Source organism: Acartia tonsa, chromosome 9 (assembly GCF_053477335.1).
Source record: "Acartia tonsa isolate MP-2025a chromosome 9, ASM5347733v1, whole genome shotgun sequence".
Classification (NCBI taxonomy): Eukaryota; Metazoa; Arthropoda; class Copepoda; order Calanoida; family Acartiidae; genus Acartia; species Acartia tonsa.
In genome coordinates this window covers 43,570,575-43,585,126 of record NC_137268.1, presented here as the reverse complement: position 1 = coordinate 43,585,126, position 14,552 = coordinate 43,570,575, and the positions used below count along the sequence as shown (strand labels likewise).

Here is a 14,552-nt window from a genome sequence, read left to right as displayed (position 1 = left end):
CGGGACATATGAGAATCTACCCTGTTAAGAAGAACCCGATCGGTTCAGCAGTTAGCGAGATCCTTCGCTACAAACAAACAGACAAACAGACAGACAGACATCGTTCTACTTTGTATTATAGATAACTAGGCATTTTATTTGTTTGTTGCCACGCTACATTTTAACCCCATCAAAACAAAAAGCTTGGGCGTCCTTGAGTGTATCGCATGTATTAGTAAAACCGACAGCCCGACAGGCATACTTTAAAATGTAGAGTAGCTTTGCAACTGGAATATTGAGTAATTTCTAATTATGTAACGTATAGTAAAGTGGTGGGTGTGAAAATGAGTTTTTGTAAAATGCAATAGTGAAAAGAAAAAAAAACACACGGCAATGTTTGAACTAAAATATTTTGCAAGCGAAGCTACTCAATGTGTTTATAAAAGAAGTCAAATTTTGTTTTGAAAAAAGTTTTTTTTTAATTTAACCTTCAGACAGACAAATATAAATCCTGATATTTAACAATAGGTATGTAAAAACTATCTTTCTTATTTAGTATACCCTTATGAGATAAATTAGTTACTAAATAGTTAAACAAATTGAAGAATAGATGTAATAAGTATAGATGTATAACCCAGACAAAAACTTGGTTCAAGTACCTTTTTCGTCTGCAAGCAAATTGCTTTCTGATCGTTTGTAGCGTCTTGGCTCCGTAATATTTCCTACGTTATTGGCTGATATTCAAAGTCCCAATTGAAAGTCGGCACTGGGTCCCAACCCCCATGGTCATATGCCTGCCCCCTTTATTCTTTTACTTTAAGATTTGAAGTTTAAACAAAAGTTATATTTTCAGAATATTAGCAGCTAATATATAAAAATGGATGAAATCTTACGAATATTTGAAGACCCCGAAGAAACGGATAGAATAAGTCAACAGGTACATGCAGTTAATTAAAGAAACGCTTCTCTGTAAATATTTATTGTTTTATTGTCGTCAGTAGCGTCTAGTTTAACTACAAACAAATTATTATTTATTTATCGCATCGTATTACAGACAGCTTTCCACAGATATTAAAATGAAGAATTATAAGATTGACAATGATATTAATTTAATGATTTTTATTTGCAAAACTTGAAACTTGCAGCTGGCTAAATTTAAGATAACCTCCATTCACCAGTTTTACCCCATCGAAGAACTGACCAATAAATTAATCCCATGTCAAGCTAAATTGACGACAATCTTCCCCTGTATATTCTATATCCATTTGAAAAGCAACCTTGCAATTTAAAATTGGCGAGGTTTCGAGATTATTTCATGCTTATCAATTTTTAAAATAAATAAAATACATTTGCATTGGGCTTTGTTAAAGTGAACATGGAAAATCTTATTTTATTTTTAGACCAATGAAGAGGCGAGAAGATTCCTGACAGATAGATTTAATTTAACCGACAATGATAGAATACAAAATTTAGGTAAATTATTTTTTATAGAAAATAAATCACGCAACCTTTAAATGTTTAAATTCTTTATATACATAATTAAGTAAATAGTAGAATAATGTAAGATTTTTTTAGTCTGTTAGGTTTCCAGCTGTTTTTTCTTGTTGTCCTTTCAAAGATACACACTTATTAAAAGATCAAAAAGTTTTTCTATGTTGAACTTTCTATATAAATTTCTATATCTGCCCAGGGCCCTGCCCATTGATATATAAAAATTTTCTTGTCAAATAGACTCTTATGTAAGTCTCCTAAGAAAGTTTAACTCCAGTTTCGTGTGGCATAGTATCTAATAATTACAATAATCAAAATTGTTTAATTTTCTTTGTTTTAGATATAAATATAACAAATCATTATATTGGGAGTAGATGGCAAACTATCGTCATAGTTTCAGGTAAAACAGTAATTTATCACATCGTATTATTATAGACAGCTTTCCTCGGATATTTAAATGATAAATTATAAGATTGTTAATTTTACTTTAATTATCTTTCTTTTTTTCTTTCTCATTCTCTTTCTCTTTAATCATTTTCTTTTGTTCTTTTTTCTTTCTTCATTCATTCTGCTTTTTTTCTCTCTTTCTTATATTTTTCATCCTAGTTAATTGTTTTTTTTGTTTATTTAGGAATTTTACTGTTTGGTGGAGTTATGATATTTCTAGTATATAGATTATGTACTATTACAGCTAGGTAAACTATTTAACATTATTTACCATGTAGTTTTCATAGTTGTCATATTTCTAGTATATATATTATGTACTATTACAGCTAGGTAAACTATTTAACATTATTTACCATGTAGTTTTCATGGTTGTGATATTTCTTGTATATAATTATAGAGTATGTACTATTTCAGCTAGGTAAACTATTTATCATTATTTACCATGTAGTTTTCATGGTTGTGATATTTCTAGTATCATTTTTTACCATGTAGTTTTCATAGTTGTGATATTTCTAGTATATAGGTTATGTACATATTACAGGTAGGTAAACTATTAATCATTATTTACTATGTAGTTTTCATAGTTGTGATATTTATAGTATGTAGATTATGTACTATTACAGCTAGGTAAACTATTTATCATTATTCACCATGTAGTTTTCATAGTTGTGATATTTCTAGTATATAGATGATGTACTATTACAGCTAGGTAAACTATTTAACATTATTTACCATGTAGTTTTCATAGTTGTGATATTTATAGTATATAGATTATGTACTATTACAGCTAGGTAAACTATTTATTATTTTTTACCATGTAATTTTCATAGTTGTGATATTTCTAGTATATAGATTATGTACTATTACAGCTAGGTAAACTATTTATCATTATTTGCCATCTAGTTTTCATAGTTGTGATATTTCTAGTATATAGATTATGTACTATTACAGCTAGGTAAACTATTTATCATTATTTGCCATCTAGTTTTCATAGTTGTGATATTTCTAGTATATAGATTATGTACTATTACAGCTAGGTAAACTATTTATCATTATTTACCATGTAGTTTTCATAGTTGTGATATTTCTAGTATATAGATTATGTACTATTACAGCTAGGTAAAATATTTATCATTATTTACCATGTAGTTTTCATAGTTGTGATATTTATAGTATATAGATTATGTACTATTACAGCTAGGTAAACTATTTATCATTATCTACCATGTATTTTTCATAGTTGTGATATTTATAGTATTTAGATTATGTTCTATTACAGCTAGGTAAACTATTTATCAATATTTTCTTATAGTTTTCAAATTAGTGTTATTTCTTGTATTTCTTTTGTTTAGACAAGTAATGTTAAGACACCGAGGGAATAGAACCCGTAGAAGAAAGATGAATCGTCAGGTAAGGTTTAATTCTGGGTTAAAGGATGGTGGGGTAACCTCATAAAAACAAGTTTTGAACTCTGTCGAACCTTAGAGTGTCCCACAATAGCCATTTAAAACAGTTTTTTTAATAAAGACATCTAGTTTTGCATATTCCACCAATTAAATTTTTGACTAATAATTTGGTCATTTATTTTGTATGGCTCTTGGAAACTTTAAAACAATGTTTTTAAAAGTGGTTGTCTTTGTGTCTGTCACAATTTTTAAAATGTAATATTTTCATCGGATATACAATTTTTTTGTAAACTTTTTTAATTAAGTACTGAAAATAATAAGACAGTATAAAACTTCAGAAAATATGAAATATGTGACAAAAAAAAGTTGTTTAAATGCTTTCTTTTTAAATAAGTTTTCGTACATATAGCACCAATAAAGATCATTGTTTATTTAGGAGGAAGCTGTCCACGAGATCTTGTCAAATTCTGGAGCCCGCCAGGTGTTGAGTTCTCTGGCCAGGACAGCTATTAATTCACAGGCTAACAGACGTGTCAGAGATTTTTCATCACAAGCAAGGTAAGTTAAATTATCAGATTTGGATTTGTTAATGGTGGTATTTTAAAGGATGAGACTATGGACGATAAATTTGAAATACTTCTCTATTGATGATAATCTTTAGATTAAAATTTTTGGCTGAAACGTTAGTACAACACTATTTCGGAACCAACCTATCAGAAATTCAATAAAAGTTTTCAAAGATTTTGATAACGTGGTATAAAACCTTGTGTACCAAATGAAGGGAGGGGATGGTTGTGACATTTTTTGAAACCAAAACTACAAGAATTCAACTTAAAAAAGAGTTAAGCACTGAAATTTGGAATGACAGTTGCTTTAAAGAGGTGCACTGTGGAACTATGGAGAAAAAGTTGGGGAAACAGCACTACCGCCGTTTCCCGCCAAAAAAAAATTGACGATAGCGGCAGTTCCGCCGCCGTTTCTTCACAGTTCCATATTGTACCTCTTTAAATCAACTGCCATACCAAATTTCAGTGCTGTATCTCTTTTTTTTAGTTGAGTTAGGTTTTTTGTCTGTCAATATCCGACTAACAACTGAATCTCTAAGTTTTCTATTTTAGGAAAGCTTAACAATTTATAGTCCATGATCCTATCCCTAAAGATCCCTGTTTTTTCTATATGTTATAATCTATGGGGACCTATTGTATATAATGAATTCTAGTGTTAATTTAATAAAAATCTTTTTATAATTGATTAATCCTCAAAAACAATGAATACAAATCATAATTTTTAAAGTTTTTATAAAACGTCAGACTTTTACAAAAACTAAATTTGTTAGACCTTTGTACCACTCTGATGTTTGTATAGCCTGACGTTTGTCCAGTCTGACGTTTGTCTCTCTGACGTTTGTCGCTCTGACGTTTGTCCTAGTACCCTAAAATGATATTTTCATTCAAATACATTCCAATAAATGAATAATTTTAGTATAACAAGTGGAGGAGATGTGTTGGATATATCGGAGAGAGTTGTCAGAGTTTCATTTGCACCAGCAGTAGCTACCAGTGAGGATGATAGGTCAATAGGTAAGTTTATATACAGTGGCGTGCACAGGGTTTTGTCAGGGTCTCATTTGCACCAGCACTGGCTACTAGGGAGGATGATAGGTCCATAGGTAAGTTTACATCTAGTAGCGTGCACAGGGTTTTGTCAGGGTCTCATTTGCACCAGCAGTGGCTACTAGTAAGGATAATAGGTCAAAAGGTATGTTTACAGGGCTTTTCCGAAGGTTATATTATTTGGTCATTTGTCATTTTTTCTTGGTTAACTGAGAAAGAGAAATTTGTTCACTCATTCATCATTCATCTACATAAAGTTATTGTTGTCTGGTAAGCCGAGCGTACTCGGCCCACGGGGTAACGAGTTCGGATTCAACGGGCCCTAGCCTTTAAGTATTCTACCAAACAAACAAGCAGGATTCAATCATACAGAATTATATATTTAAACTGAATAATATTTACAAGTTATGTTTACTATATATATACAACAAAAATATGACAATAGTTAGGTTTGAAGGGGGTGTGGGGCGCTAGGGCTTAGCGCCCGACGGTAGACAGGCTGTGGGGGCAGCGGTGGTAAAAGGGGAGGCAGTGCCTCCCGATTATATAAGTGCATGATGGACTCGTGATAATTGCATGTTCAAGTCCCCTCCCCACATTTAGGCAGGCTTAGTTTGACCGCCGGGTGCGGGGTTAACAGCGGTCATGAGATGGATAGTGATATAATAGGATTAGTGCGGTGGGTTTGTTATCATAAGTCACAGCGAAGCAACTCTGTATTGGGCCTGTCCGTATGGGTGTCGTATTACCACAACCTCCCCTTCAAGGGTTGCGTGGCTCTTGAGACACCAGGCCTTGAACCTGGGGATACGACAGCCGGCTCCTGCGCCGGACAGGCAGTTCCTGGGGCACAGCTCGATGGAGGACAGCTCGGGCTACACAGGCTCCTCGGGACACTCGTTGCTCGGTCTGACTGTGGTTGGTGATCAGCATTGTCAGCTCCTGGTTGGCTTCTAGGCGTGGGTTGGCCACGGCCAGGCCTCGCCGCTGGAAATTTTGCCTCGTCTGCAGGATCAGTTCTGTCTCGGCTGGTAACTGGACACGGAGGCCCAGGCAGATTCTGGTGGTTCCTAAGGGTGGAATGGTGATGGCAAAGGGCGCATAGAACTCCATGGGGGCGCCTGCTTGAGTCAGGTTGCTTGGCCTCCTAGCTCCTACCCGGATGGGGATGGCTGTCATCAGCAGGGGGCACATGGCTTCTTCTTCTTCTTCTGGGGCGGCTTCTTCCATCGCAGTGGCTGGCTCTTCTCCTACAGGTCCGCTGCTGGCTGGCAGGTTCTCCATGTCTGCGTCAGGGTTCCAGATGGCATCTCTGAGTGGCTCTGGAGCAGGCGGCGGCGGCGGTGGTTCGTTGGGTTGCTCCTGCAGGTTTTCCTCCACTGGGTCACGATCTTGGCCGCTAGGCTGTGGGGCGGCTGCGGCTGGCTGGTGCACTGGGAACTCTCCTGGGTTGCTAGCTGCGGGCGCCGCCGCTCCAACTGGCAGCTCGGTGGCATCCTCGTCGCCGTCCACGTCAACTTGGATGTCCTCTGGGATCTGGTGGGCAGTCACATCTCCAGTGTATTTGCGCAGTCGGCCTACATGCGCGGTAACTTCTGAGATCCTGGCTACTGGAGAGGCAGGTTTGATGACATAATGGACTTCTGTAGCTTTCCTCACTACTTTCCAGGGGCCAGTCCATCTCTTGGTAATCTTGGCTGCCTTTCCTGGCACCAGGCGAGGGGCCAGGTACCAGACCAAGTCTCCAACCTCATACTTGGCCGTGCCTTCGTAAGCTGCCGCGCTCCTCCTGATGGCTCCCTCCTCCTTCTGCTGGATGGCATCATAAACTGCATAGTAGCGCTGCAACAGAGCTTGGACGTTGGCTGGAACTGAAGCATATTCGGTCTCTGGCAGCCGTAGCACCATGTCCACCGGAAGTTTGGCCTCTCTCCCAAAGAAGGCCAGGAACGGGGTCACACCAGTGGACCTACAGGCCTTGGTGTTGTAGGCAAAGGCGATGGCAGGCAGGTGGGGCTCCCAGTTGTTATCGTCTCTGTCTAGGAACAGGCGCATGCCTGTGTTGAGCGTCCTATGAAACCTCTCCACTCGGTTGGACTGCGGATTGTAGGGTGGTGGATGTGTCAGGCCAATCTCAAGCCGGGAGGCCAGTTCCTGGAATACCTGGCCGGTAAATTCCATTCCATTGTCGGAATGGATCTTCAGGGGGCATCCGAACGTGGCCAGGTGGCGGTGCAACAGGGCTTCAGCCACCGTGAGGGTGCGCTTGTTGGGGATGGCGTAGAGGCTGACAAACCGGCTAAATCCATCTTGGCAGGTGAGGATGTAGCGGTTCCCAGCTGGAGTCTCTGGCAGTGGCCCCACCAGGTCGATGAATAGGACTTGCTGTGGATACCCCTGGCGGGAGGGCACGTGGATCCCCTGCTTCAGCCTCTCCTTGGTAACTTTCTGGACACACTCAGGGCAGGTTTGTACCATCAGGCGGACGTCACGGGCTAGGTTGGGCCACCAGAAGTGCATGGCAACGCGGGCGATAGTTGCGTCCATCCCAAAGTGCCCAGCCATGGGGGTCCCATGGGCTAGAAAGAACGCATCCTGCTGGAGGGCCGAAGGCAGCAGGTATCTTGTCCTCTCTCCCGTCAGAGTCTGGTCAGTGGTGGTGAGGCAGCCATGTTCGTCAAGGCCCAGGGCTGAGAAGCGGCTGGCGTACTGCTGCTCGTCTCGTTCCTTGCCACGCAGCTCAGCCTTGGTTGGGGCCCTGCCATCAGCCACCCATTGGCGTACACGGAGCAGGAGGGGGTCCTGTGTCTGGGCTTCCAATACTCTAGCTGAGTCCAGTCGGGCGGCAGGAGGCCGGCTAGCTGCGGGCTCCCCTAGCTGGGCCAGGTTGTGGATATACTCAGCCTGCTCTGCTAATTCTTCGGCGCTAGCCGTTGGCATGTTGGCATCTTCCCGGCGGCTGAGGGCGTCGGCGTTGGTATTCTGGGTGCCAGGCCTGTGGCAGACGGTAAAGTCTAAGGCCGCTAGCTCCTCCTGCCAGCGGGCCACCATCCCTGTGGATGTGTTCAGTGATTTCATCTGTAGCAGGGCAGAGGAATCAGTGTTGATCTGGAAGCTGCGGTAGGACAAGATGCCGTGGAATTTTCGGATCCCATAGATAATGGCGGCCATCTCTCCCTTCCAGGACGGGTAGCGCGTCTCAGGGTCGGTTGTCTTGCGCCCCACGGCGGCAATCAGCCTCTCCTTGCCCTCCTGGCATTGACTCAGTATGGCAGAGATGGCGCGGCTGCTGAAATCTGTGGTGAGCTGGAACACTGCTGGTAAATCAAACCTGGGCGGTGCTCGGATGGGGGCCTGTCGGAACTTGTCCTTGAGTTGCAGCAGCTGGGCTTCCATCTCAGGCGTCCAGGTTAGGGCCTTGGCCGTCTTCTGCCGATTCATCTCGTATGTGAGGTCTGCATACTCTGGGATGAACAGGCGGTAGTATCCAAAGAAGCCCAGCAACGCCAGCAAATCCTTGGGGGTGCTAGGGGCTGGCCAGTCCAAGATGCGGTCAATATAGTCCTCTTGCATGGCTATCCCCTCTCGGCTGAGGGTGTGACCCAGATAATCCACCTTGGACCGGAACAACTTGGTCTTGGCTGGCTTGAGGCGGATCCCTCCCCTGCGGTGGGCTTCCAAGACCTCTCGGAGCCTGGCCAGGTGGGCCCAGGTATCCTGGTGGAAGGTCAGGACGTCGTCAAGGTATGACTGGAGGTTGGCTGTGCCCAGTGGGTTGAGGACCCCTGCAATAAACCTGGAATAGACAGACGGTGCCGTAGCCAGGCCAAAGGGCATCCTTTTCCATTGATACAAGCCCCTGGGGGTGGTGAAGGCGGTGCAGGGCCGGCTATCCTCAGACACACGGATGGTGTAGTATGCGGCCACCGCGTCTAGAGCACTGTAGACACGGTGCCCGCCAGCTCGTTCCACCAATTGCTGGATCCTAGGCAGGGGGTAGCTGTCCAGCTCCAGACACTTGTTGAGGGCCCTGTAGTCGACGGCCCAGCGGGTGCTCCCGTCCTTCTTCTTGATGGGCACCAAGGGGCTGCTCCAGGCGGAGTCCGACGGCTCTATGACTCCTTCCTGCAGCCAAGTGTCCAGTTGCTTCTCCAGTTCAGCCTCTTGCCGCGGGTTCAGATCCCTAAATCTCTGGCGGATCGGCTGGGTCCCTGGCTTGAGGCGCAGCTGCAATTCAACCACATCTGTGCAGCCGGGGGTAGAATTGGAGAAGACGTCCCTGTACTCTGACAACGTAGTCCAGACCTCCTTCTTGAGTAGGGGGTCCTTGCGTAGGAACTCATTGTCTTCCATCTCCAAGGCCTCCCACAACTCTTGCATGTCTATAGGCTCAGCAGGTTCTTGGACCGAGTGGAGACGCGGGGGAGGCGTATCAGAGACTTCCAGAATGTCAGGTTTGACCAGCTCCCCTGCCACTGGGAGGCCAGCATCCAGCAAGAGGGGCACCTCCCCCTCATTGACCACCAGTACTCTAAACACAGTGGCAGAGCCAGGCCTGTGGGCATACAGGCCCTCTGGAATAACAAGGTCCTCCCCAAACCTCTGTTCTGGGGCAGCTAGTTGAATGGCATCCTTGGTGCGATGGCCTACTAGCTCAACAGGGACTGCCATAACCCCGCGGCCAGGCAGGACCACCCGCTTGGCTGTGCGGAGCTGGGGTGGTTGACCGTCAGTTGGAGTGACAGCGCTCAGCCTATACGTGGCTGGTGAGGGGTCAGCCTTGGCTCCGGGACCCACCGGCCGCGACTTGACGGGCTCGGCTTCTGGAGAGGCTGACGTGTCGGAGCCAGGCTTGGCTCCGGGGGCGTCCGGCCACGATTTGACGGGCTCGGTGCTGGGAGAGGCCAAAATGCTGGGTCCAGCTTTGGCTCCGTGGGCGTCCGGCCGCGACTTGACGGGCACGGCGCCGGGAGAGGCTGGGGCCTGAGAGTTGAGCGTGGCTCCGGGTACATCAGACCGCGACTTGACGGGTCTGGACTCGGGCTTGGCTGGTGGACTGGCTGGAGGTCCCAGGTAGAGGGGGCCAGGTGGACACGGCTGGCCGTTGACAAAAATGTCGGAGGAGAAGATTGGTTCTGGAGGGCTGGCAATCTCAGGAAACGTTGTTGGCAGGCTCTCCTTTGGCACCTTGGGCACTGGGGGCAACCCCATGGCTAGCAGGTTAGCGCCCTTGTGTGCGTTGAGCTCAGCGTCCACCCAGTGTGTGCCTTTCTCAACCACACGCGGCTGCTCAGGCAGGGGGCCTGGCAGAGGCCCCTCATAGCTTAGCTCTCTCTCGGCTGTCTCCCGGTCAATGGGGACGCCACGGAGTGGGATAAACTCCCCACGCGCCCACAAGCAAGGTGGTTGCATGTCGAAACAGAGCCTAGTTCCGAACTCCTTGAGAAAATACCCACCCAAGTTAAGAGGGTGGGAGAGATTTCGGACCACAGTCACGTGGTATAGATGGAGTATAAGAGTGTGTGAAACTGCCATATATAACTCTTTTAATTTTCCAATTACCTGGAGGGGCTGGCCTTCCTCATTAGTAGTCAGGATCTGGGTGTTGTCCGGAATCAACATGCGTTGCACGCCCATTGCGTGCATGAGGTGCTCAGAAATTACAGCAGACCCTGGTACACGGTTGCCAGAATCAACCATGGCATCAACCTGTACATGCTGGGCAGGGTCAGGAGTAGGAAACCTCACCCTGATATGGCAGGGGAAGTGGAGGTCCTGCCCTTGAGACAAGGGGGCCTCTCGTTCGGCTGGGGTTGGCAGAAACTTTGGTGGTGGCCGCACCGCAGCTATGGTGGTATCGCTTACCATGGTGGCTTAGACTGTAGCTTCGAATCACTAGAGCTTATTAATTATCACTTGGTCAACAATTTTATATTTATTTTTATCACTTGGTTGACTTTCTATACACGATGATGTGTTGTTATCACTAGGAGCTCTAGGTGTGATTCTGGAAGCACTGGCAGCAGGGAATGTCCGTCCTGCAAGGTTCAGAGGGGTGACGGCGGTAGGGAATGACCCGTCCTACAGCGCCGCTGGTTCGAATCCCGACAAATGGCGGCAGGGAATGGCCCGTCCTACAGCGCCTCGGGTTCGAATCCTGGGAGACAGCGGCAGGGAATGTCCCGTCCTGCCGTGCCTGTGGCTCAAAATCTGCTATCCGTCGCAGTGGTAGGGCTTACTTGTGTGCTGAAGCTTCGCAGCCACACATTGCCTTCTTAGGGAGACCAGCACACAGCTGTCTGTCTCGTAGGTTTGGCCTGGGTGTCCTGGGGCTTGTCCCAGCTACACTTGCCAATTTAGACTCAGTTTTGTAGCCGTCTGAGCTAAATTATCCGGTTGCCGTGGCTGCGCACCTAGCGCTACTCCTACACGACACGGACAAAGCGTCTTAACTGGCGCTTTTAGCAGGCTAAATCTGCTTGCCGTAGGCCAGAGGCCCACATATTGCGTTCAAAATGATGGAAATTCGACCTAAAAAGGCCGTCTCACGGGTCAGTTGGCTTCTCAGTTGGCGGCTGATTGTCCCCTTACTTGCCAAAGGGTCCAATCAGAGGTAGAATAGGCTAGTTCTGTAAGGCTCGATTGAAACACGCTGACACCAAGTTCTGGTAAGCCGAGCGTACTCGGCCCACGGGGTAACGAGTTCGGATTCAACGGGCCCTAGCCTTTAAGTATTCTACCAAACAAACAAGCAGGATTCAATCATACAGAATTATATATTTAAACTGAATAATATTTACAAGTTATGTTTACTATATATATACAACAAAAATATGACAATAGTTAGGTTTGAAGGGGGTGTGGGGCGCTAGGGCTTAGCGCCCGACGGTAGACAGGCTGTGGGGGCAGCGGTGGTAAAAGGGGAGGCAGTGCCTCCCGATTATATAAGTGCATGATGGACTCGTGATAATTGCATGTTCAAGTCCCCTCCCCACATTTAGGCAGGCTTAGTTTGACCGCCGGGTGCGGGGTTAACAGCGGTCATGAGATGGATAGTGATATAATAGGATTAGTGCGGTGGGTTTGTTATCATAAGTCACAGCGAAGCAACTCTGTATTGGGCCTGTCCGTATGGGTGTCGTATTACCACAGTTGCATAACTTTATATACAACTACCGGGTGGGGTTGAAAGTCGACTTTCAATTTAAGTTGCAAAAGAAAAAGTAAACAAATCTTTTGGGGGGGTTCTTATTTTTCTAGGGGCGATTTCTTATGATGGGGTTGTAGTACCCTCCCCAAAACCAAAATAGTTATTAAGATTACCTGGACTTAATAAAGCTTCACTGTAGAAATAACTATTTCGGTTAAGCGGTTATAGGTTAGGGGACAGACCGACATCATGTTACTTTTATATAAGGATTACCCTTGTTGTAATTAAGGATTAAATAATTTATTCTAATTTGGAATACTCTCTAAAATCACTGATAAGACTCTAAGTTTTCATTATTCTAGGTGGAGAGAGTTCACTGAGCACCCTGCCCCCAGCTTACGACACCTTGGGAACTCCACCACCCCCAGTGTATCCAGACAACCCCCCGCCCAACTATACAGACCTCACACCTCCCCCCGGGGCAGGAAATAATACGCCCTCACCACCCCCATCTCACATACCCTCTTCAAGCTCCACTCCAAAGGTAATATAAGTTCTGTTTAAAGCCACAGAGGTCTCCTGATTTCCCTCAAATCTGCTGCAAACTTTATGTGTAGCTTTATATATATATATATCAATTATAGTCAAAGAACGTGTTCCTATAATGAAAATTGTCTGTTGAGTAAGTGTTGAAACACTCAAATTTGTTTAAATTTGCGACTTGTCATTAGCTGAAGCGCGACTGCCGATCCCTGTTTTAAGCAACTAATTTTTTTAATTTTAATGTTATTCAATCCTGATAATTATTAGAGCCTATTTCGTAGATATTTAGGATTAAAAGTGCAATTTTTTTTTATATCCTTTTTTGTCTGTTTTTAATGCTGTATTTTTCAGGGTTCAATTATGAGAAAACCTGGTAAAAAATAATAACAGTTGTGAAAAGAACATAACAAATAGTAATACACTAAATCTTGTTAAACATCACTGCCTTAGAAATAGTTGTATGGTAATAAATTCTGTTATAATTAATTTTTGCAACCCTTTTCAAATTTTGAAATCAATTGAAATATTATATATGAGAGTTTTAGTAAAGTACGGTTGCCGAACTCCATATTCATTATCAAGAAGCAGCTAAGAGTGCCTAATAAAAAATTACGTCATAGAATACAAATGACCAATGACAGGCCAGTATAATTTTACCAATAGTCATTGGCCTATCATTGGTAATTTGTATTGTATGACGCCTTTTTTATTAGACATTATAAGCTGCTTCCATAATCTATCAATATAAAAAAATACTTTTCATGTTTTTTTGTTTTAAAAATTTGTATGTCTTAAAATTTTAAGTATTATGGAGACAAAAGAACATATTTTAATAAAGAATAAGTGCGAATTTTTGTAGTTTTTTAAAGTATAGGATAGTGTTTTAATTATCTTTAAGTCTTATTCAAAATTCAAAGCAATTTGTGAAAACGCAAAAGTATTGTGTTTCTCATGATTCTCATTTAATTAATTAGGATTAGTTGAATATAAAGCAGAATAATAAACTAAAAAAGTTTTATAGGGAAATGAACTTTTTTCTTTAGAATACATATTCATGAATGTAAAAATCTATATTTGTCATTATATTGTAAAAAAAATTCCGCCAAAGACATTTTTCCTATGGAAAATAATAAATTTAATAAGACTAATTGTTAGAAAAACATGCTTCCCCCTATTGTAGCTAATGGTTTGGTGTGGCTAATAAATGAATTATATTTTACTTAAGCGGTTGTTATATATTAACATCTTTATACCTTCTATTTGAATTTTTTAGAATAATAATTTACTTATAAATATTATATTTTATTTTTTTAATTTTCTTAATTTTCTTAACTTTGCTTTCATAAAGTATTTCAAATTTAACGGATATCCACTTGAGTAAAATAAATTTCCTTGCAGCCCACAAAGTTCATTTTTTTAAATTCAATTTGTTAGTTAGATTTTATATTAGATTAAAGATTTAACACTATATTTTCTTTTAATGTTAAATGTATTATATTTTGTCAATAATATTTATAAATTAGTGTATTTACAAAACATTTTTTCACCTTTTGTAGAATAAATAGTGCAATACCAAAACTGTTCATTATTTAGGAACGAAGCGACTCTTTAACTCTTAATGTTTGTTCGTCCATACAAAGATATTGTGGTAAAATTATTTTAATCTATTATGTTTGTTTAGTCACTTTTTTATCGTTTTCTCAAAAGACAAATTGGTATACATATCCAATTATATTAAACAAAATTATCCCTTCTGTAGAATAAAATTGTTTAGAATAGTTTAAATCATTTAATTAAGATTTAAGAAATAGAAACCAAACAATCTTTATAAGTTCTAGCATAATTTTCACTCCAATGTTCCCTCCCTCCATGCAAAATAGTAATGATAAAAGCTGGGATCGCCTTTTGTAATAAAACTAAAAA

At 42.5% G+C, this 14,552-nt stretch overlaps 1 protein-coding gene across 1 annotated transcript; it reads left to right on the top strand.

Annotated features, from left to right (window-relative positions):
• The first annotated feature begins 829 nt into the window (after positions 1–829).
• Positions 830–14,207, top strand: LOC145329019 (uncharacterized). Its single transcript, XM_080173019.1, has 11 exons — positions 830–916; positions 1,380–1,452; positions 1,811–1,870; positions 2,102–2,165; positions 3,270–3,327; positions 3,760–3,881; positions 4,806–4,903; positions 12,449–12,630; positions 12,981–13,432; positions 13,673–13,820; positions 14,028–14,207. Exons 1-9 carry the CDS (start codon positions 857–859, stop codon positions 13,011–13,013), a joined length of 750 nt encoding a protein of 249 aa, XP_080029145.1. The 5' UTR covers positions 830–856; the 3' UTR covers positions 13,014–13,432; positions 13,673–13,820; positions 14,028–14,207.
• Positions 14,208–14,552: the final 345 nt, after the last annotated feature.